The sequence below is a fragment of the Nylanderia fulva genome, unplaced genomic scaffold (assembly GCF_048542155.1).
Source record: "Nylanderia fulva isolate GAGA-0341 unplaced genomic scaffold, ASM4854215v1 Scaffold26, whole genome shotgun sequence".
Taxonomy (NCBI): Eukaryota; Metazoa; Arthropoda; class Insecta; order Hymenoptera; family Formicidae; genus Nylanderia; species Nylanderia fulva.
Genome location: NW_028190325.1, coordinates 2,635,639 through 2,661,493, shown reverse-complemented (window position 1 = coordinate 2,661,493; position 25,855 = coordinate 2,635,639). Strand labels below are relative to the sequence as shown.

Below are 25,855 nucleotides of genomic sequence, written 5' to 3'. Positions count from 1 at the left end.
TTCAAAACTCTCTCCATTTTTAACAAAAATAATTTGAGTTATATAAAATACAAACAATGCAATTTTATTTCTAATAATAATTATGAATTATGATTCTAATTTACAGAAAGGAGGATCTTTTTTTCAAGTAATCTAATGATTATATGACTCCTCTGAATATTTTAATATTGATATAAAAATTGTATATCAAATAACGTGTATAAATGAATAAATATTTTAAAATGCGCGGCTATCGAGGATATAACAATAGAAAAGATTAGAAAGTTTCATGCTGTTAGCGTCCTTGTGATTTACACGGTGAATGAGCATAAATCACGATCTCGAGAGGCCGTACATTTGAAAATGTCTAGCATTAATAAATCTCTCATTAATTCTCGAAAGAAATCAAATAATCTCGAGGTGTAAAAAAATGAAAAATGTTGACATCCGACCAACCGGGTCGGAGAGGCGAGCGTTCCTCGACGTAGAGTCCGAAATATCGCATCTAGACTCGCTCGTCCAGTTCCTGGACCATTCATCCCACGGATCATCATTCGCGCGCTTATTCGTGGCGGATGTGCAACAACGATGGTGCAGCCAAGATCCAAGATGGCGTTCGCCGAGCGGAGTACGCTGTCGGGCAGGAACGCGTGAGGGTAAAAGAAAAAAAAGAAGAGGAGGAATATGCCACAGGGTATCGTCAACGCTTCGCGCGGGGTGCTCGCGTGAGGGATCGGGGCGGCAGCAGTGCGCGCATCCTCGGCGATCCTCGGCGTTAACCTAAGTTGTGGCGGGGACTGCGGCGTGGCGAGGTGCGGTACAGCGCGACGCGAAACAACGAGGTTCCTTTTCTTCCGCCTCTCCCTGCCTCGCGCGCGGCCTGGCATGGAAGCGCGACCCGGCTGGGCGACCGAGCTCGCTGGACGCCAGGGTACGGCGGCGCCGTGACGTCGCTCTCGGCTTCCGAGGCACCGAGCGAGACGAGGATATCTAGACGCGAGAGCCAGGACCGGCCATGGCGTCTCTCGTGCGCGCGTGATCGCCGATCGAGCGGTGTGATTGAGGAAGAAAGTGAGCGAGGAAGAGGAACGCCAGGATCGTCGTCCACGAGGAGACGAGAAGGTGAATGATTAGGGAGTAGGATAGGCGGAGGCGTCGTGGGACTTGTCGTGTAAACACGTAAACAAACACTTTGGCCTACTCCCTTTATCTAGCATTTTTCCTTTTCTCGATTACGTTTGACAGCTACTTATCACCGTCGTCGTCTTGTCGGTGGCTTATCCTGGACCGTTGATTATCTATATCCGGTATAAGGAACCGAATGTTTAGATTGCACGACTCACGTGATGTGTCCCTGGACTGAGTCAGTTGTTCGATGGACAGTGTGGTCAAGCAGTTTTTGATAGGAAGCTACGAGAGGATACTCTCTTGAGTCAAAAGTTGTAAGTGTATATTTCTTTGTACATTCTCTCAAAGCAGATTTGATTCTAGAAAGATTCTATGAGAGTTACAAATTTTTTAGTGCTTTATTTTAGATTTATCGATTGTTATGTATTGATATATGATATTTTCTTACTGTGAATGAATATTATGTGTTAATCGAGTATTGCATTGAAATAATCTGATAGATTACAAAACTTATATTTTATGTATACATGTTTATAAACAATAGCTTTTAATTGAGAAAAGTATTATCAAATAAGTGTATTTGGTCAAAACATTTATTATTAATCTAATAGAATGATTTATATAGCAAAATTTGTTACATGTTTTCATACTAGTTTATTGTTATGTGTTTAATTCAATTATATTGAATGTATTAATAAGATTGAATTATATTGCGTAAAGCTTACATTACTTAGAAGAGAATTACAGCAATCTTTATTATTTTAAGAACTTTGATCTTTTTCACTTTTACAATATATATTTTTACGCAATATTCACAGCATTGTTTCATATCATGTATCTATAATCTTAAATAGTAACCTTTTTTGTGACTAACAATAAGAGATTATATTATTTGATATCTTTGTTAACACAATGCAGTTTCTAACTATCTTCTAATTAATACACTTGATGAAATAATAATTAAGATTATATTTTATTACAGGTAGGAGGAAATATATTAAATGACATGTAATGTGTTAAATAGAAAGTGTTAAGCTTAATAGATATTAGTATCATATTTCAAGTGCGTGTGAGACATTTCATGATATGATATACATCAATAAGATATACATTGTGATTTAACGGACAGTGCACACCATGTCTAATAGTCTGGACAGCTTTCTGACACGCATCGGGGACGTCACAATTGAACGTGTGACTCCTCGCGGTGGCTCCAAGCCCAGTGAAACGAGTATGATGACGAATGAGGCTGCGACCGGTACAAACATGAATGTGGAACCGCAGGCGACCAATGACGAAAGTTCGGATGAATCGAGCGGCGAAACAACAGACGGAGAGCAGGAGAAAAAACTCGACGCTTTACAGTCCGAGGAAATAGAAGAGATACGCTCCGAGGGTTCGGGGGACGATATGGATCTGGATGAAACGATCGACTCGCAGATTGGTGTTAGAATAGACTCAGACAGGCAGCAGCATCATCAAGAAGAGGATGATGAGGAACAAGTTAACATCTTGGACACTTTGCCATTGGAAGGTTGGTGAAAAATGTTCATATCAGTATATGTTCTGTATTCAGTATGAACGTATTTAAACTAAAATATAATAAATATTTTATGATTCTGTTTTAATGAATCTCATTAAAATATAATAATAATTAGTATTGAATTATTAGAGTAATAGAATAAAATTTTGTTTTAATTTTATTTCAGAATTTTATATTATAATTAAGGTAATTAATGAATTAAAACTGAGTTTCGAAAATATAATATACTCTTATTGCTTTTTATAAATTATAAAATAATTATATATCTTATAATATTTTTTTAGTATAATAGCTTTTTAACTTTTTATAATAAAGTTTTATATGTGTGCATTATAATAATTATAATATAAAAATTATTTAGTTATAAATAATTAGAAAGTTGAAATTATCTTTGTTGTATTATATTACTTTATATTAATAATTTTATTCTTGTATTATCAAAAGGAGCGCCCATAGAAGGCCAAGAAGTGTCTGAGGCCGATTTGCTAGGAAAGCCAATATCGAAGGATTCAGACGATGAAGAGAGTTTGGATAACGAAAAAGGAGATGGACAGAGTGCAGAGGAGGAAGGTGATAGTAATAAGAGACACGCTGATTCCGATCATTCTGACAGCGCGAAGAAAAAAGCGAAGAAAGAGGACAGTAATACAGAGGGTAGCACGTCGGAATGTGAATTAAAGTCGGAAAAGAAATTAGCCAACATGCGAAGAAACATCCGAGAAGTGATGGACGAGGCGCAACTTGACGAGGCTACGCTCTCCGCTCAGAGACAGGAAATGGAGCGTCTCAGGCGAGTACAGGAGCAACAGAGGATCATCCGCGAGGTACAACGTCAAATGGCGATCAATCGAGCGCAGAATAACAAGGCGCAAACACGTGTTATCAGCCTTTTACATGCAAAGCAAAATCAGGCTAGCACTACCATGATCTCACAGTCGTCTTCTCCGGCGTCGTCGACTACACCGTCTACCCAAGTTCGTTTGCCGAATACCGTGCTTCTGAAAGTGAATTCTGGCTCTGGTACCGGTGTTCAGACTACTCAGGCAACCGGAATGCAAGCGGGACAGATTCAGAGGAGATCAGTGGACAGTGGAATGCGTTGGCAAAAGGGCAGAGGTGGCTACCAAGGAGCACAAACGTCCATCTCGCGGGTCCCGAATCGCTCCGGTGCGCCCAATATGCTTCAGCAAAGGATTCGTATGATGACACCATCCGTGAGTATATCACCAGTGGTGCCTAAAAAAGAGCCGATGGATCAGAGTGCAGAGTATTATTCGGATTCCGAGATGTCTGATTTGGAAGCTGAGGAGATGATACGTGAAAAGCAAGTACATGCAATGCGGAAGACGCCTGGCGTACCCAAATATCAGAGGCCGGCCAAGGGCAAAGATGTAGTGACGATATCAAGTTCGAGTGATAGTTCAGACGACGATTGTATAGTCCTAAGCGATCCCAGTGGTGAAGAAGAGACCGATAACGAGGACGATCCATCCAACTCCGGTATGCACACCAACGATCGGTACAACGTTCCGGACGAACACGGGCGCGTATTAATAAACGTTGGCCATCCTGAAACCGAACCGGACGTGTTCCTTGCACCGCAAGTGGCTCGCATCATCAAACCGCATCAGATCGGTGGTATACGCTTTCTCTTCGACAACATTATTGAGACTATTGAGAGGTATAAAACCAGTAGCGGTTTTGGCTGCATCCTCGCTCACAGTATGGGCTTGGGCAAGACCCTCCAGGTCGCTAGTTTTTGTGACATTTTTTTTCGATGCACTACTGCCAAGACTGTTCTCTGTATCATGCCCATAAACACGCTCCAAAACTGGCTAGCAGAATTTAACATGTGGTTGCCGTATGAAGATCCTGCTATTACTGCCGAGAAGGAATCTAAGGCTGCAAATGTCAAGGTAGAACCTGGAATGGATATGAAGCACGAGATGAAAGAAGAAAGTTGCGGTAATCAGAGTGATATGTCCAATATGTCGCGGCCTATCAGTACGGAATCCGCACATCGTTTTGGCCAGGACACCGCTGCTGCATCGCAACAACCGATGAATGTCATGCCGGATAATCCCTACATGAATTCTCATCATGGTTACGAGCCGCGTAATATGATTTCGGGCGGTTACATGCAAGATCCTACTATGATGAATAAGAATATGACTGAACCGCGCGCGTCGCATATGCCACCAAACTATCATCAAGGCGAGATACCGCAAAATCCGTTGTACAACGCGAATCCGAATCCGCTTTCTAATTTCCCTGACACAATGAAATCCGATCCAGTGAATTGTCATAGTATGCCACCCGGGCAGAACATGACGGGACCAAAATTCGGCATGGAGCATCAAGCTATTGGCGTTATGTATCCCGGTATGGAGAATCGATCACAGGGTAATTCTATGTATCCCGATATGGAGAATCGAAACGTTCCGGCGATGTACGCAGGCATGGGTGAGCATCATTCTGCGCCGATGTATCCTAATTACAACAATCCTTCTAGCACTTTTGCGAGTTACGGCAGTCAGACTAATCAACATGAGCTGGAACCAAAGAGGGAGAACATGCTGCCAGGAGGAATGCTGCCATCTCAGAACGTGAATGTGAAAAAGGAACCGGAAGAGACGATCAAGAAAGAAGAGAGTACGATAACGAAAGAAGAGTTGACGGAGGAAAAGAAGGAGGCAATTGAAAAGGTGAAGACACCGTACAGCGTGAACACGCCCATTGGCTCGGAAGTACGTCCGAGGCACTTCCGCCTGCATATTTTGAATGATTCGCATAAAACCATGACGGCGAGAGCGAAGGTAATCCAAGAATGGCAATCGACCGGCGGCGTTTTGCTGATAGGCTACGAGTTGTACAGACAATTATCTTTGAAGAAGCCCAATAAGGCGAAACGAAAGCGCGGTCAACCTTTCAAGGATACTGTAGACGTAGAAGAGGAAGATAAGAACAAAGGTCTGCTGGACGAAATGCACGTAGCTCTTGTGAATCCTGGACCAGATTTGGTAATCTGCGATGAAGGTCATCGCATTAAGAACTCGCATGCTAGTATCAGTATGGCATTGAAGCAGATGCGTACGAAACGCAGGATCGTCCTGACCGGTTATCCATTGCAGAATAATCTTCTGGAATATTGGTGTATGGTGGATTATGTGAGACCGAATTATCTGGGCACCAAGAGCGAATTTTGCAACATGTTCGAGAGACCGATACAGAATGGCCAATGTATCGATTCCACGCCTCAAGATATACGCTTGATGCGGTATCGCGCGCACGTTTTGCATGCTTTATTGGAGGGTTTTGTGCAGAGGAGATCTCATTCCGTGTTGCAGATGTCGTTACCGCGTAAGGAGGAATACATTCTTCTCATCAGGATGACGCCTCATCAGCGTAAACTATACGATACGTTCATGAATCAGGTGGTGAAAACGCGCGCGGTGCCGAATCCGTTGAAAGCTTTCGCCGTATGTTGCAAGATTTGGAATCATCCAGACATTTTGTACCATTTTCTTCGCAAGCGTCAAGCGAACGAAGAGGATGATTTGGATCTAGAGGAGACAATTGGAGAGAAGTCTACGCCGGGTGGCAAGAGATCTAAAGCGCGTCAATCAAAAGGCGAATCGAAGAAATCTAAGAAAGGTACGACGATAAAGAACAAGCCCGCGGCTAGCGTACAACCGAACGCTTCCTCATCATCTAGCAACGATAACGCGGAAGCTGAAAACGCACATAATACTCCGAAGCAAAATAATTATACTAATTTTCCGATGCTGGTTTCCAACTCAGGATATTCCAACTCTATACAGCAGGGATCTTATCCTCCTCACGGTTATCAAAACTACCGTCCAAACGATCAAAATACATACTATAGGAATGATAATAACAGTGAATATAATCACGGAGAATTTTATAATAATCAAGGACAGAGATATGGCAATCAACCATTTCAATCGTATACTCAAACATCTGGCTACAATACATCGCAAGGATATCCTAATCAGTCGCAAAATTACATGCAGTCGAATGAGCAGTCGACGAATCATCCTCAAAGATACAGCAGTGCAGCGGCTGGATCTGATTTCAGATCGGATCAAAATCAAGGAAATAATTACGAAGCACCGGGAATGTTTTCACGGCAAAATTATCCCTATCAGGAGCAGCAGCGTAATTATACGCCGAATTTGAATCAAGGGCCTAACAATTATTCCCAGGTTCCTAATCAGCCTTCCTTTCAGACTCAGATGCCGAATCAGTCTGCGAATATGCCGATGACAGATTACTCGTCATATGCCACGAATCAGAATCAAAATTACACGCCGACGCCGGCTCAGACGAATCCGATATATCCGCGAAACGACACGCAACCACTGCAGAATTCGACGATGGGTTATCCTGTGTCACAACAAGGTCAATCTTCGACTCAAAATCAAACTCAAACCACTGGCTATCTGCTACCGCCGCAACAGGGTCAGAACACATCACCCGGCCAAAATCGAGGTTTCTCGCCGAACCAGCAGAATCAACAGAATCTGAACTTGCAAACTCAATCTCATTCGTACACCGGCCAGCAACCTCAAGGTATGCCTCTTCAAGGTCAGTCGCATGCCTATCCTACGCAGGTGAATCCAACTCCGCCGCAGACTCCACAGCATGGGTTCAATCAAGCATCAACGACTCCTATGCCCCAGGCTTCTTCTCACGGTTACATACAGCCGAATCAGCCGAGTCAGGGATCTGTGCCGCAGGGTCCAATGCGCGGCTATACTCCGGCACCACAGAATCAGATGAACGTGGCGCAAAACCAGTCCAATTATCCGGCCAATCAACCTGCGCAAAACGTCAACGCACAGAATCAAACGCATAGGTATCCTCCGGATCAGCAGGGTTCGACGTCGAATTCGCAGAACGAGGTTCACACAGGATATGGACATCATATGGTGTCCCAAGCCACAGCTTCCAATCAGACAACGCCGTATCCTCCACAGAATCAGCAGAATCCAGCGGCTCCGCAGTCTAATCAGACTCACTCTGGTTATTCGTCAAACCATCCTGGTACGATGCCGCAGACTCCCGTTGCTCATCGATACGGTACCGCACAACAGACGCAGGTGGCTCAGAATCAGACTATGACCCAGTATTCACCGAATCAACCACAACAATCCAATCCGTCACTAGGTCCCAGCGATCAACTCTACTCCAGATCAGATGTGACTGCGGTGTCGCAGCAAACGCAAGGTTACGCTCCAACCGCGAACGAATTTTCGAACGATCGTTCAGCTGGAGGTGCTGCTAACAATTCCGGGAACAATTACACCGTCAATCAATCGCAAACGCAGAATCCCGTTATGCCGAGTTATTCGTCGGATGGCTCGAATCCAACGACGTCGGTCGGACAGATGAAGAACGCGGACGATCCCTACTGTAATTATCCGCAACGCAATTATCCGCAAGCGTTTCGGTCGGATCAGCAGTGCAATGACTCGTATTACAGAGATCAGATGAATCCGGGTGTGAATCGTTATCAGAACAATTACTTTCCGCCGCAAAATTATCCGAATCAATCGTACGATTATGCTAATCATAATTCGGACATGAATTCACGGTCCGACGAGTCTGCGAAAACTGCTTCTCAGAAGTCCGGTACTCATTCTTCACCATGCAACAAAAACAGTAAAGACATGACATCCAGTATCGGCGTGCAAAGTCAACCGATGCATCCGAGTAATTTCAGCGGCACGCCGAATTATATGACGGAATCAAATCGCCAGAGTTCGGCGACTCCTGCGCCCAGACAACCGGGACAGGGGATTAATTCAGCGAACAGTCCTCGATTGAATCAGAATGAATTATTGAAGGAGGATGAGAGAGAAAAAGAAGATCAACTGGAAAAGGATAAGGAGGATAAATCTGATGACGAGATTCTTACGAAAGACGAGGAGAAAGATTGTAAGAGTTCTCCTATGGGAAAGGAAGACCCTGGAATTCCATATGACTGGGTATGTTAATATATATTTCACTCATTTGAATTTAATATGCAAATTAAAGAAAAATAATTATTTTTAAGTACTAAATAGTAGTGGTAATATATAATTTTGTTACAGGCGACAGAGTTGATGAAGAACTACATACCTGGGTTGATAGACGCGTCTGGAAAAATGACTATCTTCTTTTGCATCCTCGAGGAAGCTATCAAACTGGGAGATCGTGTGCTCGCATTCTCGCAGTCGTTGTTTACATTGAATCTCATAGAGGACTTTTTAGCGCGAAATAGCTTAAAGTATCCAGATGGACAGACTGATGCTTGGATCAAGAATGTGAATTATTATAGATTAGATGGAAGCACCAGCGCTTTAGAGCGCGAGAAACTGATCAACGAATTCAACAATAATCCAAAGATTCATTTATTTCTAGTTTCGACACGGGCAGGTTCACTGGGTATTAATCTCGTCGGCGCAAATCGCGCGATCGTATTCGATGCTTCTTGGAACCCGTGTCACGACACACAAGCTGTGTGTAGAGTCTACAGGTACGGCCAGCAGAAGCCGTGCTTTGTTTATCGATTAGTTACCGATAATTGTCTGGAAAGAAAGATCTACGACCGACAGATTAGTAAACAAGGTATGGCGGATCGGGTGGTCGATCAGTGCAATCCTGACGCGCATCTTTCGCTGAAAGAGGCGACGACATTGTCATGGGATTGGGAAGAGGACAGCCAAGTACAAGATTTCTCGCAGACCAAGGACAGTTACACGGACCAAGTTATGCATTGTGTATTAGAACGCCATTCCTCATTGTTAACGAAGCAACCATTTCATCACGAGAGTTTGCTCGTCGATCGGAAAGATAAGAAACTTAGTCAGGCTGAGAAGCGATTAGCTCGTCGCGGTTATGAGCTTGAGAAGATGGCAGCTAATTCAAGGCCGAGTTATAATTATGTTCCAGGAAATACAGCTACGCGAGGTATAATTTATATTTATACACATATATAGAAATTTTATTATAAATAAAAAGCTAATTGTATATATTGCGACTATTGCAGCAGGTGGTTTACAAATTAGGGCGATTCGCGGCGGTGATGGAGGAGGACCTACGCCAAAACCTGTTGCTTCCGTCAGACCAATGCAACAACGAGGAGCTGAAGGATTAGGTCCGCGAAATGTAACTGGTAGTAGATGGATTCCGGCAGAGGTGTGGCAAAGGCAAGGGATGAGCGCGCAAGAGATGACGCTACCTTTGGATGTGGTCATTCCGACCAATTCTCCGGATAAAGGAAGCATCGTTTTGAAAGCAGGACAACGGGTTATGGTTTTAAAGAGTCCAAAGGGCATTTATATGCAACTCGAATCCGGCAAAATTATAGCGATTCGTACTGCGCTTAAATTGAATCAGCAAAAACGGGATGAAGAGCCGAAGAAAGGTGAGTTAATGTATAATGATTAATCCTGGTTATCGTGTTATATTTTAAAGTATTGTATCATTTGAAAATTCGGCATTTTGCAGGTGTTTCCTCGATGATACAGAGGAATTCTAAATCTGAAGTTGGCTTTCCCTTACGAAATAATTCTGCTATTTCCATAATACCCAAATCCTCTTCGAGTAATCAGGCTAGTCGACTTCCCACTAAACCATCACCGGGTCCAGGTTATAAGCCATTTGGCGATAAAGAAACTTCTAAGAGACCGAAACCAGTCGCTACAGCGGCTGCCAAACCGTATTTGAGTCAAGTAAATCTGACTAACCAGGTCTCTTTGTCGAGGTTACCGAAAGTGAAACAAGAACCGGTGGATCATTCCACACTCGGAGATAATTCTAATTCGTCCGATGGTCAACTGAGAACCGAACAACGAGTCGAGGAAGTTAGATTGGAGGATGTAGTAGCCGAAGTGAGCTCAAACACCGAGTACAGTCCATCTAATCATACTCGTAATACCAATTCGGATACGGACACGTCTTTACCGAAATCTTCCGAAGAAGGCACTCAGGTTTACACACCCGACACCGTCTCATTAGCGCAAAGCGTGCAAACGCAACATGATCAGCCCGAACCGGAACTACCATTGACCGTCGACAAACAATGTTCCCCACCGGAGAAGGAAGCTTCCAAGTCAGATACATTAACAAATTATAGTCGGCCTTTTCATAGCCAGACAGAGAAACGAGATGCTACTAACGATGATATCATCATTGAAGAATCGTCGCAAGTAACGCCGCAGGTAGCGACACAAACCCATGTGACCACTTCTGGATCGATACCACCATCTTTGTTAGCACCGTTACCAGTATCATCAGCTGTATCAGCACCATCAACAATGCCAGTATTGCCGAATATCCCAGTAACATCAAGCATGCCATCGATACCATCAAGTATACCGTCAAGTATACCGTCAAGTATACCGTCGAACATGTCGTCGAACATGTCGAGCATGTCGTCGAGCCTGCCGTCGAGTATGCCGTCGAATATGTCAACAAATTTGCCGTCGAGTATGCCGTCGAGCATGCCATCTAGCATATCATCGAGCATGCCGTCGAGTATGCCGATACCATCGAGCATGCCGATACCATCGACCATGCCGATGCCGTCGATGCCGGTACTATCTGTACCTGTAAGAGGTCCAGAAACGCATAAAAACAGCGCTGATTCATCCGTCGTCACGCCATCGACTGTCTCAGTGTGCACGAGTACTAACATTACCTCTCCAAAGAGCGTCGAACCGACTCCGAGTATGCGAGATAATGTGATACAGGGAGATCCAACAACGCCGAATGTACCCCAAGGGTATCCTTACGCGCAGTATCCGAGATACTACGACTACAGCGATCCACGATCCCGCTCGCTATCCAATCCTTACGGCACTTACTTTCCCAGCGTTCCACCGCACACGGCCAATCCTCCCAGCAGCAGACTGCCAATAGACACGACGAAACCTCAGCCGGATTTAGGAAAGCCTACGGATGAAAGAAACGTGATGAACGTGCCTACCGCTTACTCTTCACAAGTACCGAGCATTACTGCCAAAACGTTAACGAGCAACTCCGCGACGGAGTCTAAGGGTACGGACACTGCAGCTGTGACTACGACGGTGGCCTCCTCGACTAGAGACGAGACTGCGCATATACCTACCGCATTTAGCCATCCCACTAGCACGCGATACCCGGGGCCGTATCCACCAGGCCCGTATGATCCATACTCGCAGCATTATCCACCGGCGCCTGGCTCATCCGCAGCGTATCCTCCAGGTGGTGAGAATCCTAAATTCTTAAGTAAAATAAGACAAAAATAAGGTTTTACCATTTTTGTCTCTGCCTACATCTAATGTAAAATTATATTTGTTAACATCTTTTTGTGCGTCTGTGAATTTTGTATTCCAGAAAAGATCTGTTCTTTTCAGTTGAACTGGCACTAGTTCAGAGTTTATATTTTTCCTTTCAATGTGGAATAAAAAAAGCTAAACTTTGAACTAATGTAGGCAGTTGAAAAGAAGAGACCTATAGAAATGTATGTCTCTTCCTCTATGTATTTAGCAAAAATACTAATGGCAAAATTAATCCGCAGGAGCACCCGGTTATCCAACATACGGTGGACCAAGTTACAACACGGATTATGCTCGTATGTACTCGGCGTTTCATGGTCCGCCACCTCCAACGGATCCTTACATGCACAGAGGATACGCTCCTCCCTCTTCGCATCCACCTAATTATTACTCGCCGTTTCCGCATCCTCCGCCGCCCTATCCCAACTACTCTTTTCTGCCGTATCCGAACCCCAATATGTCGAGCGAGCCTCAACCACCCGCTCAGTAAGGAAGCAACGCGTTTAAGAGTAATCCTAGGTTAAAGATAATGAAGAACGAAAAAGTTATCGCAAAGCCCGCGGCTCCGAAGCTTAATAGACTGAAGCTGTAAAACGCATCGATGTAAATATTTAGTCACAAATATTGAGATATTAAGAAGAGATGTTTGAATTGTCGAGATTACTCGAGTACTTTGCGATATATAATTGATATATATATAAGGTGATTAAGGAGGGCGAGCGTAAATAGCCCTAATTAACATTGAACCGTGCAATCTGTTGAACTGTTCATAATATTTTAACTTGGCTGTCGATGGCCGTTTTTGCGATGCGTTCTTTGTTCACTAGTTAACTTCACTGAGAAAAAAATGTACATCTAGCGGTATAAATTCCTTCTTTATTTAATTCTCCAATCTCATAAGAGCGATGTCAAGTAAGATTTTTTACGAATGCTTAGATTATGCGACTTAGATTGCAATATGTTTCACGCTATAATCGCGATTAATTGCGTTTCTCGCAACTTTTTCTACTTTTTGTACTTGCATGATGTCATTTGCCGAATTAGCCTTTCGTCAATAGCTTCTTAACATTGGAATTGATTAGTTTATTGATGACATATAACTTTGGGAAGATTGAAGGAGTAAAGCGTATGTGAAGAAAAGTATTGCATACTATCATTCAGCTTCACAATGTTATGAATGTAATGTTACATTCAGCCATTTAACTCATTTTTATATAATTCTTATAATTAAGAGGGGGAGAGAGTCATTTCCAATGGAACAAAATTCTCGTGATTGATTGATGACATGTGTCTATTTACATAAAACTGAACTTTATGAGTTAGAAATGCCAAGTGGTTAAGCAAAGATTTGAGATTAAATTTTTTTTTTTTTTTTTTTTTTTAAAGACTCGATTATCGATTGATATTAATCAACAATGATGTTTTACATTAAGAGTAATACATTAAGGAATTAATTTTAGTTTTTGTAAATTTGTAAATTTAGTTTTTTTTTCAGGTGATTTTTAGCTTGTTACCTGAGACTCTTAATTTTTAAGAGTGAGATACAAAAAAATACACTTCCATGACAAATTCTTGATGATTTTGAAATTAATCGACTGATCCCCCTCAAATGGTACGGCAAGAGTAATGGATTTGCAAGCTATATGAATCATTTAAAATTATATTATAAAATGCAAGTTGTTTGTTGAAATATTCATATGTATGGAATGTATTGGAATGTATTTGTCCAACGAAATGCTTTTTTCTATTCTGCCACATGATGTACTTTATATATTATAGCGATATATTTGACTGTTGCAATTCTTAGTGAATCAGTCATTTTACTCTCAAATGATGTAGCTAAAAATTTTATTTGTATATAACATGTATATACATGTTTAATTTAGAACCTATTTGAACCATAATTGTAATTACAAAACATTTTTTTGATGTTTGCGATATTTTTTTTATTTTTAAATGCATATTTTTGCATTTTTTAAAGTGGAATTATTATTTGAATCAGAAGGTTCAAAGAAATTTTTTGATATTTGTCTGAAATTCTGATTTGAATGATAGTTTTACTTCAAAGAGACAAGTTCAGGGTGAGAGCCATGAATCGCAAGGGATTATTTTAGTTTGCATTATGCATTACTCTTCCGTAAATCTGATTTTTAGAAAGCGTATTATCGTCTCTTTTTTTCTCGAGCGCCGAAATCAATGCTATTCTTCGTGGTATGCGTTAACGCCGCGTCTACATGTCATCTCGTATCTTTTTCCATTTACATATATTTACATGCGTAACATAAGTACATACAGTATTCACCTGAAACATTTAGCAATCAGTAAATACAGTCTACAGCATACCTAGCGAGTTGTATATGGATTACATATTATACTATTAATCGTTACGGTTTCCGAAATAGATAATCTTACAATAGAGCGTAGGATTGTTGTTAACTAGGATGTCTCTTACGATTAAAAAAAAGAATTCACACTATCTTGGACACGTAGTATAAACGTAGGGAGAGCCATGATTTTCAGGAGCGACTCTTCAGAGACTCGGAACTGTGATATTTTATTATAATCTCGTGGCGAATTCGCGCACTGTACACTCTTGTCTGGAATCATAGTCGCCGACCTTGATTTTGCGAGAATCTCGCGAGCAGGTCCGGAATCTCGACCCGTTTTCGCGATTGATCGAAATTGTTGCATTTACGTTTAGTATAAGTCAATCCGGGATTGCACGAGATGGCTAATCCATTTTTCCAAGTGGGACACAGAGGCGCGCACGAGTCTATCATGGTGCTCCCTGTAATACATTATATGGACCAGTGGTATTCAATCCTTTCTTCAGCGTAATCCTGAAAGCATCTCTTTCAGATCTTTGTGCTTTTTACAGATATGTTTTTTAGAGAATTTTGTATTTGCCAATATAACATGCATATTTCTTCATTTGTAAGAGATTTTTTTGTAAAATATTTTTGTATCTTCCTCTATATATATATATATATATATATATATATGTATGTATATATATATATATATATATATATATATACACATATATATATATATATATATATATATATATATATATATATATATATATATACATAACGTAATACTTTATATTTTTATTTTGAAATCACTTATATATAATGTTCCCCTATATTTTGTGCGAAGCCAATTCTTCATATAAACTTTGCAGATATATATATATATATATTTTTGTTTACATATTTGTGCCTATTTGTTAAAGCTCTTAAGATTTTCTCTTAGAATATAAGAGAATTGCTTTAACGCTCTTCCGAGAGTACTTTAGGTTGAATACCTCTGATTATAGATGAATTATTCTAGCGAGATAAGCGTTCATGCTGGATATATTAATTAGTATATTGTGTCTCCGTGGCGGGTCTCGGTGTCGTCTGTTTGCGAAGAGACCTCGGCGTTCTCGGCGTTTACTTGAGACGCTTTGCGGCCACACGCGTTTCGTAGGTTCTAAGTGTACAGGTGTTACGTTTAGCGCAAGTAAGCTGTGCAATCTTTCGACAAGGAGCCCGTCGTATAAAACGCGCGCGTAAAGAGCCGTCCGTTCTGAAAGCGTTGCCAAGTTCAATTACGAAGCGACAACATTCACATCCCGCATTTAGCGACCAAATGTGACTGTTGAGTTTTGTTTTATGTAACATAAAAAAATGTGATGTTACATACATTCGATGTTACCTGTAGGCTGAGAATTATATGACTACATTTAGCGCTAAATGCGGTGGCCCAATTTCGCGTTTTATTCGTACACTTTACGATAATTGCATTTGATGTTATATCGTGGTAAGAATCGTATTCATTATACTTAGCGTTTTACTTAGTGTTGAATGTGAAATATATACATATATTTCATATTTTGTGGAATATATGAATGGTTGTGAATATATACGAGTCAATATGTGACTTGATATTTTCATAACGTCTAATGATAAATGATAAATACGATAATGAAGAAGGATACGATAATAAAGGCGAGTATATGGGCTAATGAATTTGTAATTAAGATGTGAATACGTAGAAGCGACATGTGCATTTTAGTGAGATATTCGAGATTGACTTGCATCGCTCTCAGAATAAGCGACTCATATATTTACAGAAGAGCAATTATATTTCTTCTCTGTTATAGATTTCTTTTTGCCATTTGCATATCTGTAAATATCCATCATTTACATTTCATATTTTATTTATTATTATACATTAGCCATTATTATCGCTTTTTTCGATGTCAGAGTATTGCTTTTATGTAAAATAAATTGTTTACACCGGTAAAAAAGAGAAATGGTTTTAATCATACTATTGTTATGTAAAAAGCGAGAGAAAGAGAAGAATGAGAGCCTACGTATAATTTGTTTTTTACAACATTCATCTTTGCATCTGTGACCAAAAACAGGAATTAGCTCATAGGCTCGTATTTTCGCCGCACATTTAACGCTAAACGTGGCCGTCTAACTTTATTCAGAAAAAGCTATTCTTGTCTGATAAATCTTGATAAAATGACGTATATAAAATTGTTCAATATATGTAATTAAATAAGGATTTCACAATTCTTTATTATGCTCACATAAAAAGTTTCAAAAATTGTAGAAAAAGAGAGGATATAAAAAGAATTTTGAAATTAAAATGTAAGATTCGTAAAGGCATTGGAAAAATTCTCGATATATCAAAGAATATTGAAAATTTTGTGAAGCTTAATAGATTTATGATTACATATATAAGATTCAATTGTAATGATGATAATCATAGAGCATCAGAGGCAGCTGCTTTTAGCGTACGGCTAGAATACGCGCTGCAATGTACATGTAAATGCTTAGTAAATGCGTAAGAGAGATGATTATGTGTCGACTTATTATGGAATTATAAGTAAACAGATTCATCTTAGTACGAAAGAGATCTCTCTTTCAGTCCGAAATTCTCTGTATCGACGTGATAAGATTTTCGCGATACACATAATTTTTGTCTGTGTACACACGATATAGGATGACTAAATACATGTTACACACAAGAGCTGGGTTTATCGAAAAGTTATAATAAATTTGCCAGCAAAGAGGTATAAAATAACGCTCGTGTCGCAATCTCTATTTCTTTTTTTCACAAGCTTTACGTTTTCTAATTGTACATTTTCTATAAAATCGCGCTATGGTGTATATGACATAGATAAAATGAAATAATTAATTAATGAAATAAAAGCATTCGATATTAGACGAGCTTGTTTTCTGTTGCAATGAATAATTTTAGATTTATCATTGTGTTGTACATAATTTTTATTCATATATATTTTATTGTATTCTGTTTTAAAGTACATGCCGTTTTTTAAAGATATATATAATCTTTCGTAAATAAGCGATCAAGTTTAACTTATATATGTACATGGTATCAATTTATACAATGGATTTTATTGCAATATTTAATTATAATGATTAATAACTTCTTAAAAAATTACTATTGTAAGAACAAATAATAGGTATTTTAAAAAATACAAATCTCAGAAAAAATTATATTTTATTAACATTTATGTGAAAGAAAAAAAATATATATATATAATACATATAGTAGCTATATAAATGGCATGTCAATAATTTTGTATATATTATATTTATTCGTGAAAACTTGACGAAAAGAATATAAGTAATTAAACAAAATAAAACTCATATTTAATAGATAAAATAGGTAATTAATAAAATCGACAATAACTTGTAAAGTTTATTTTCCTCTAATCATAGATCAAAAATTAAATTTTATCGATTTAAATTATATCAATTTAATTTATATCGATTTAAATTATATCGATTTAAATTATATCGATTTAAATATCTCGCACCGGATCGAATTCTAACCTCAGGTACATGTGCCTTATACCTAGTGCAAAAAGTACCGTGAATAACCTCACAACCTAATTGTGAAATCGCATGGCGAATGCGTGAAAGTGCACGGCGCATTCATTTTTGCGGCGAATGCAGCTTCTAAAGCGCGGTTTGCACTATATCGTGTGTAGAATAGGGAAGTACCACGTGTCAAGCAACCTTTCACTTATTAGACCACCTGTCAGAAACGTCGTTACCACCGCCAGCGTATTCGATTTCAGCCGGTGGGGCACCAAAAAGGCAAACAGAAAGCTAAAAGTCGCCCTCGTGCTCGATATGACGGATCCTAAAATCGAGGAAGCCCTGGCGCCACTTCGCGCGAGCGTCAAGGAACAAGTGAGTGCCATATGGATGCAAAGTAGAAATTGAAATCTTGAGAGAATCTTGTTGGTATTGTCAATTTTTTAGCGATATTTTTAGCAGAATTAATGCTTTGAATGTTGACAGATTTTGTGAATGGATAACAAATATATATTTTTTAAAAATTATCATAAACGTGTGCTGTATGTCTTTACTGTATTATATCAATTTGCATCACTTTAATGCCATGTTGTTTAGGTAACTTGTATTAACTTATCTTTTGTATCAATTTATCTTTTATGAGATATTGTTCTTTGCAGGGTGATTATGTACGGAAGTTGAAATCTGATGGCGCTCCAGAATTGGATGTCAAAAAAGCTGTGGCAGAATTAAAGTTGCGCAAAAAGATACTAGAAGATAAGGAACTGTCTCTAGCTTCCAACAATATTGCATTTGATAGGGCAAGGATGGAGGATCTTTTAAAACGTAGATTTTACTTAGATCAATCTTTTGCTATTTATGGAGGTATCACTGGTCAGTATGATTTTGGACCTATGGGTTGCTCGCTGAAAACAAATTTGATAAATGCTTGGAGAAATTTCTTTGTGTTGGAGGAGCAGATGCTGGAGGTTGATTGTTCCATTCTGACACCTGAATCAGTGCTGAAGGCATCTGGCCATGTAGAACGGTTTGCCGATCTAATGGTAAAGGACGTAAAAACTGGTGAGTGCTTTCGATTGGATCACTTGATCAAGGCGAATCTGGAGAAGGTAATTTGCGATAAGAAAACGGATGAGAAGACACGTGAGGAATGTAGAGATATCATTATTAAACTCGATGGCATGACAAAGGATGAAATGGCTGCTATTCTATTAAAATATAATATAAAATCACCAATATCTGGTAACGACTTAACAGAACCAATAGAATTCAATCTGATGTTTGGTACTCAAATCGGACCGACTGGACTCGTTAAAGGTTTCTTGAGACCGGAAACGGCTCAAGGTATCTTTGTGAATTTCAAGAGATTGCTGGCATTCAATCAAGAGCGATTACCATTCGCTGCAGCGCAGATCGGCAATGCTTTCAGGAACGAGATTTCACCGCGATCTGGTCTCATACGCGTTCGAGAATTCACTATGGCGGAGATCGAGCACTTTTGTGACCCGAATGATAAAAGTCATCCCAAGTTCGAGACAGTCAAGGATATAAGCATGCTGTTGTACTCGGCTTGCAATCAGATGGATGGCAAGAGCGCGCAACACGTCACTATAGGCGAGGCTGTCTCATCTGGTTTAATAGCTAATGAAACCCTAGGTTACTTTATAGCTAGGATTTATCAATTCCTGTTGAAGGTCGGCGTCGACCCGAATCGCTTACGATTCCGTCAGCATATGAGCAATGAAATGGCACATTACGCTTGTGACTGCTGGGACGCTGAATGTCTAACTTCATACGGATGGATAGAGTGTGTAGGATGTGCCGATCGATCTGCTTACGATTTAACACAACACACTAAGGCTACCGGTGTGAAACTGGTAGCGGAGAAGAAATTGCCTGCTCCCAAAACGGTGGACGTTTGTGAGATCGTACCAAACAAGGTACTGATCGGTAAAACTTTCAAGAAGGACAGTAAAGCTGTTCAGGACGCGTTAGCAGCATTAAGTGAAAACGAGATCGTGGCCTTGGAAAGAGCTCTCAAAGAAAATGCAGAAAACGAGTTGACACTGTCTAATAATACTGTCGTACGGATTATCGCAGACATGATAGAAGTAAAGCGTTATCAAAAGACGGTTCATGTAGAAGAGATTATACCCTCGGTGATCGAGCCTTCTTTTGGTATTGGTCGCATCATGTACACCTTGTTTGAGCATAACTTCAAAGCAAGAGAAGGTGATGAAAAGAGGACGTATTTTACTCTGCCACCGGTAGTAGCACCATTGAAGTGTTCGGTATTGCCACTCAGTGGTAATGACGAATTCGTGCCGTTCGTAAAAAAATTATGTAAGTGAAACACAAATCTAATTATTTACTATTATACTTATTCTGATATTAGTAAGTGTTATATTTCTTTGCTTTATCTTTGATTTTATCTCTGATTTCTCATTTCTGAAAGTACAGATAAAAGATGTAATAACTATCTATTTAAATACTATGTACCTATAAAGATAATTATATCAATAATGATTTCATTTTTGAAAGTGTAGACAAATGATTTAATAATTATCTATCTAAATACTATGTATCTAATAAAAATGATTATATCAATAATGTTTTACAGCGCAAGATCTTACAAAAGTAGATGTCTCGCACAAAGTGGATGATTCTTCTGGTAGCATAGGACGTAGATATGCTCGTACTGATGAAATAGCGATACCATTTGGCATTACTATTGATTTTGACACCTTAAAGATACCGCACAGTGCAACACTCAGAGACAGAGACAGCATGGGACAAGTTCGGATATACGTATGTATATTTATCTGTTATAATTATACATTTATATATGAAACTTGTATTGCAGAATGTGTAAATTTTAAATATGCAAAGAAGATTTGCAAAAAAGAATAATTTAATAATAGCTGGTATTATAAAATCATAAATAAAACAAATATTATATAATATAAATTTTATTTTTTAATTACTATTCTTAACATGTTTAATTGTAGTTAGATGAGTTGCCTGGTGTTGTGAGAGATCTTTCTTATGGAAGGACTACTTGGACAGAAGTGGAAGCAAAATATCCCAAGTTTGAACAACAAGAATCAACAGAATCATAAAGAACATAGGATTCATAATAATTTATTTATATTATATAAAAGTTTATATAGACATCGCAAATATATGAAAATATTTGATACATTCAGCATTTTGAGATGCTTATCAGTAAATATACTGCTAATTTTTGAAAGATTTAGCGTTCCAGTGATTTTTTATTAATTAAATAATTTTTTAATGCATATAGAGTTTATACATTTATATATGTACTCACATACTTAGCCAAAAGAAAATGAAAATTTTGAAAATCCATAGTTAATATTTGATATTAATAATTTACATATAGATCACTGTTAATTTTCTAATTTGCTAAGTGATTAGTGTGACAATCAAGTCATTTGTCGAAAGCATTTATTAATCTAAAAGTTTTTATGAATATCATATGAAAAATAAAGATCTGTACCTCTATTTTGTTAATATTCCAATATAATACCTAGTATTTTATTGCTAATGTCTAATATTGTATTGTTAAATGTTAAGAATCTATTAATGAATATAAAAAGACTTACGTCATGTAAGATAAACAAAATAAGCATTTGCTATAATCTACTTTAATATTTTTAAATGATAATTTCTTTTAAAATCAAATAATATATTTTAAAATTATGGGATTACATTTTATTTTTTTTTAATTATTTATTTAAATTATAAATTTATTTTATCATTATGCAAAAATAAACATTTGTGTGTATGTAAATTAAATATATAAATTAATCTTTTAAAAAAGTAATATATTAAAAATACTATATCATATACATATAGTTATGTTCTCTTGAAATAAATATATGATACCTTTTATTTCGTAAAGTTATATATTTGTAATATTTAAAAAGCGCGGGAATCGATTTGTCGTACATCACATTTGATAAATCACAGTTTCACGGTTGGTAATCATGAGTGGCAATAACGACATAGTAGTGGTCGTGCGCGAGAAATTGTTCGGGAAAAGCGTATAGAAATCTATGAAAATTTGGTTCTAAAAAGGTAATCAAATAATTATTTCGGTGAAATTATGATGTGTTATGTATCGCGAGTGGAAATCAATCAATATTTTTCGGACATCGCGTCGATAATTTATACGCTGAGAGTAATTATATACGCGAGTTTGTGGACGGGCGCGCGTCGTAAAAATATTGAAGTAAGTTGAGAAATGATAAGAAATAATAATGCTAATTGAGATCTATGATTATTATTATGTATATTTATATCTAAACAATTTAATTCTGTTCTCTCGAAATAAATATATATGATTTTTTTTATTTTGTGTGAAGTTATCGATATTTGTTTCAGAAAACGAGAGTATCGATCAAGAAGGTTATGTTCGATATCGATATATATATTGGCAATAATCGATAGACGCGTTGCGCGCCAAATATCGCGACTTCATGTTGGTGAGCATGAACGATAGGCACGCATTACGCGCCAAAAATCACGGCTTCATGTTGGTAACCATGAGCGGCAATAGTCACCTCGCGCGCGAAAGATCATTCGGAGAAAATCTTCACGGAAATTCGGTCTAAAAACGTAATCGAGTAATTATCACGGCGAAATTGTGATGTGATTATGTATCGCGAATGGAAGTTAATCAATATTTTTCGAGTCGTCGTCGTGTCGTTTACGCGTGGATAGTTATTTTACGTATACGAGTTCGTGGACGAGTGTCGTTAATTCGAGAATATACAAATATAATAATAGAAGATAATTAATTGAATAACACTGGAATCAATTAGCGTTCGCGTTGTGTTCAATTAATTACGGCTTTATATTTAGATAAGAAGTGTGCTAGACGTGTTGCATTTGAAAAATTTATATGGTAATTTGATCTCTCTCTCTCTCTCTCTCTCTCTCTCTCTCTCTCTTTTCCTCCCTCTCTCTCTCTCTTTCTCTGTCTGCTAGAATAAGTATCACAATTGACTAATCGAACATTTATTACAGGGAATTTACAACGTGTTACATATCACTAATGGAAACGCATCGATGGAGAAATAACCAGATTGTCTGCGAATTCTACGGATGAGAATTGCTTACTTATATAATCGTCGTTAGGTAAAGAGTAAGTGGAATATAACAGCATATATTATTAAAACAATTGAATAATCATATTGTTTCGGGTTGCAATATGAAATAAATCTATGGTTATTTATATTAAAATAATATTTGATGTGTTGATAAGCGTTATCAAATGCTACAACAAATGCATTGTATAAAAGGCAATTAAAATCCATGTTGCGGAGTATTTCCTCCTAAAGAAATCTGAAAGTATATTAGAAAATTCTAGAATGACAATTTAATTAATACACACACACACACACACACACACACACACACACACACACACACACACACACACACACACACACACACACACACACATATATATATATATATATATATATATATATAATACACATTGAGAGTTTTATTAAAATTCTTTAACTGCTAATTAATCTGTTTAGAGTAAAATACATATTATATAGTTGATTAAAAACGATATAATTACATTATTATTTGAAATAAACATATGATTTATTTCATTCCATAAAGCAGATTTAATCAATGTATGCAAACAATCCACGTTCACATTTAATATGAATACAGTATTATAAATGTGTGTACAAAATTGTTAATAAAAAAATTGATATAAAAATTTAGATTAAAAAATAAACGATTGTGATTTACGGTGGAATTATATATATTGCGAATGAAATTTTTAGATATTATCAAATAGATTATGCGTGAGAAATATTTTTGTGCATATAATTTTGTGAATGGAAAAAATATTGGATATTAAAAAATTGAAATAAATCAATCTAGTTAGCATCAGTGAAATAAAATTACAAATATTACTACACAAGCATTACACAATTACAAGTATTACAAATATTTCTATATTATATTTTATGAAATAAATGTTAAAAAATAATTACAAATTAAATATTTTATAATTCACAAAAAGTGAATTTGAAAATTGTTTTATTTAATTCCTAAATTAACACAATTTATACAAATGTTTTTATGTATATATAATATATGATTATGTTTCAGATGATTATTCAATTGTCTTAACTGTATTTAGCTTGCATGATCACGCTTTATATATTACATGGATATCCTCGCTTTAATTTATGAATTGATAAAATTTATACAAATGTTTTTGATGTATATTATATATGATTGTGTGCCAGAATATTATTCAATTGTCTTTATCTTGAACTATTTATCTTAAAATATTTATCTTGAATAATCACGCTTTATATCCTCGCGTATATTATTTTATATGCACGACAACCGTGCCGCATTCTTATGCACCTCTTGTGCATGTTGGATCGAAAGATTTCGTGGGAGCGTGAAAACGGAAGAAAGAGAGAACGAGATGAGAAACAGAGAGCTCTTCGTGGGTGCGGGCCCAATTATCTACAGTGGCTCTCGAAAACGAAAAAGAAGAATATATGTCCTTAGGCAGAAAGGACGGAGCCCCAGGATTTTTCTCCTCTTTCTCCTTCTCGACCTGCCAACAACCCTCCGCGCGAGGACGTGTCGAATCGATTCTCCCCGACTCGTTTACAAGTTGTTCTGCGAATGGCACTTCGCGAACTGCCGTGCGTTATCCCGCTTATTCGCGAACCCGCGTAGGCGAGACAGAAATGCATCTTGCTTTATTGTATGACCTTTTTAAATTTCGAGAAATATGCATTTTAATGATCTTTAGAACATCTCTTTTTTGAGCAGCAGTTTGTGAAATAGTACTATTTCGTGAATACTTCATATTTATTATTCAAATTATAAAAAAGTAACATTTTTTGATGTGAATTTTATATACTTTCACGCAAAAACAATTTTGCAAAATTGTTTTTTATTAATTAATAAGTTAGTAAAACATTAAATAAGATTATATTTTATTTCTAAGTCTGCTCATTTTTTCATATTTGTTAATTGGATTAATATGATAAACTTTTAATACAGAAAATGTTTACTCTTTTCCTAGAATGATTAAATTTATTATTTAATAATTTTCGGAATTAATAAACAAAACATATTATTTAAGTATGTGTTATGAAAGTTTTAAAATATCTAAATAATATGATAATATTGATAATTAAGAATTGACACAGTTATTTAATTGATTATACCAAAATTAATTTATTAGAGGAAAACAATTTTTTGAATAATTTTCTTCTATTTTCTAAATCTTGAGAAATGGACAGAGAAGATTAATTCGAATTCGTTGCGGTTTGAAATAGTTTTTTTTTTATAGAAAAATAAATGGTTGAGCTCTCTTTCGTATAGATTCAATAGTTATCGAAACAATATTGTAGTATATATCTCCACAAACCGAATTGGCTTGTCGCTCGTATTCTTGGCACTTGGTTACGAAAATATTGCTCCGTTTTTGTATCCGCTTCGTTGTCGCTGGAACGGTTCCGCTTTGGAACTCATTCATTCGGGAATGCAAGTATTTTTTCTCTCTTCCTTCCGCAAACTCTGCCTTCCCGTCACTATTTCTTGCTCGTTCCCATTCAGTCACAACCCGTTGATGCGACTCGTTGAATTACAACTTTTGTCGACGCCGACGTTCCCGAAAATAGTTCCACCAGGAAGAGCTATTTGCGTCACGACATTATTACTTTTACACAGGCATCTACAAAGTGTCACGGAACAATCGTATCCAATCCCGAAATACAAATTGACGAATAGATTTTTAAGGCATTAAAATAATTTTTGTACTTTATATATTTATAAAATTTAATTATATGTAAAATATTGATAAACAAAAAAATATGAAAAGCAGAAATCTCAAATCAAGAGAGAATATTTTATTATATATATAATAAAATATATTCTTGACTTGAGATTTTTGCTTTTATATTTTTTTGTTTATCAATATTCTACATATACAATTAAATTTTATAAATATA

At 37.5% G+C, this 25,855-nt stretch overlaps 2 protein-coding genes and 1 long non-coding RNA gene across 4 annotated transcripts; all 3 read left to right on the top strand.

The window, feature by feature from the left end:
- The first annotated feature begins 582 nt into the window (after positions 1 to 582).
- On the top strand, positions 583 to 17,199 carry LOC114942755 (uncharacterized). Of its 2 annotated transcripts, XM_029318193.2 has the most exons (8): positions 583 to 1,101; positions 1,225 to 1,421; positions 2,090 to 2,641; positions 3,095 to 8,661; positions 8,767 to 9,625; positions 9,705 to 10,082; positions 10,166 to 11,905; positions 12,219 to 17,199. In XM_029318193.2, exons 3-8 carry the CDS (start codon positions 2,245 to 2,247, stop codon positions 12,464 to 12,466), a joined length of 9,189 nt encoding a protein of 3,062 aa, XP_029174026.2. In that variant the 5' UTR covers positions 583 to 1,101; positions 1,225 to 1,421; positions 2,090 to 2,244; the 3' UTR covers positions 12,467 to 17,199. The 2 variants fall into 2 exon arrangements, with proteins under 2 accessions (XP_029174026.2, XP_085339795.1); XM_085483669.1 differs by having other exon boundaries at positions 583 to 1,421; positions 10,166 to 11,902.
- A 625-nt stretch (positions 17,200 to 17,824) lies between these two features.
- GlyRS (glycine--tRNA ligase) lies at positions 17,825 to 21,074 on the top strand. Its single transcript, XM_029318145.1, has 4 exons — positions 17,825 to 18,197; positions 18,482 to 20,165; positions 20,443 to 20,630; positions 20,831 to 21,074. Exons 1-4 carry the CDS (start codon positions 17,952 to 17,954, stop codon positions 20,939 to 20,941), a joined length of 2,229 nt encoding a protein of 742 aa, XP_029173978.1. The 5' UTR covers positions 17,825 to 17,951; the 3' UTR covers positions 20,942 to 21,074.
- A 709-nt stretch (positions 21,075 to 21,783) lies between these two features.
- On the top strand, positions 21,784 to 23,427 carry LOC114942742 (uncharacterized). Its single transcript, XR_014924891.1, has 3 exons — positions 21,784 to 22,077; positions 22,230 to 22,752; positions 22,875 to 23,427. It is a non-coding gene; the product is annotated as an uncharacterized LOC114942742 (long non-coding RNA).
- The last annotated feature ends 2,428 nt before the right edge of the window (positions 23,428 to 25,855 follow it).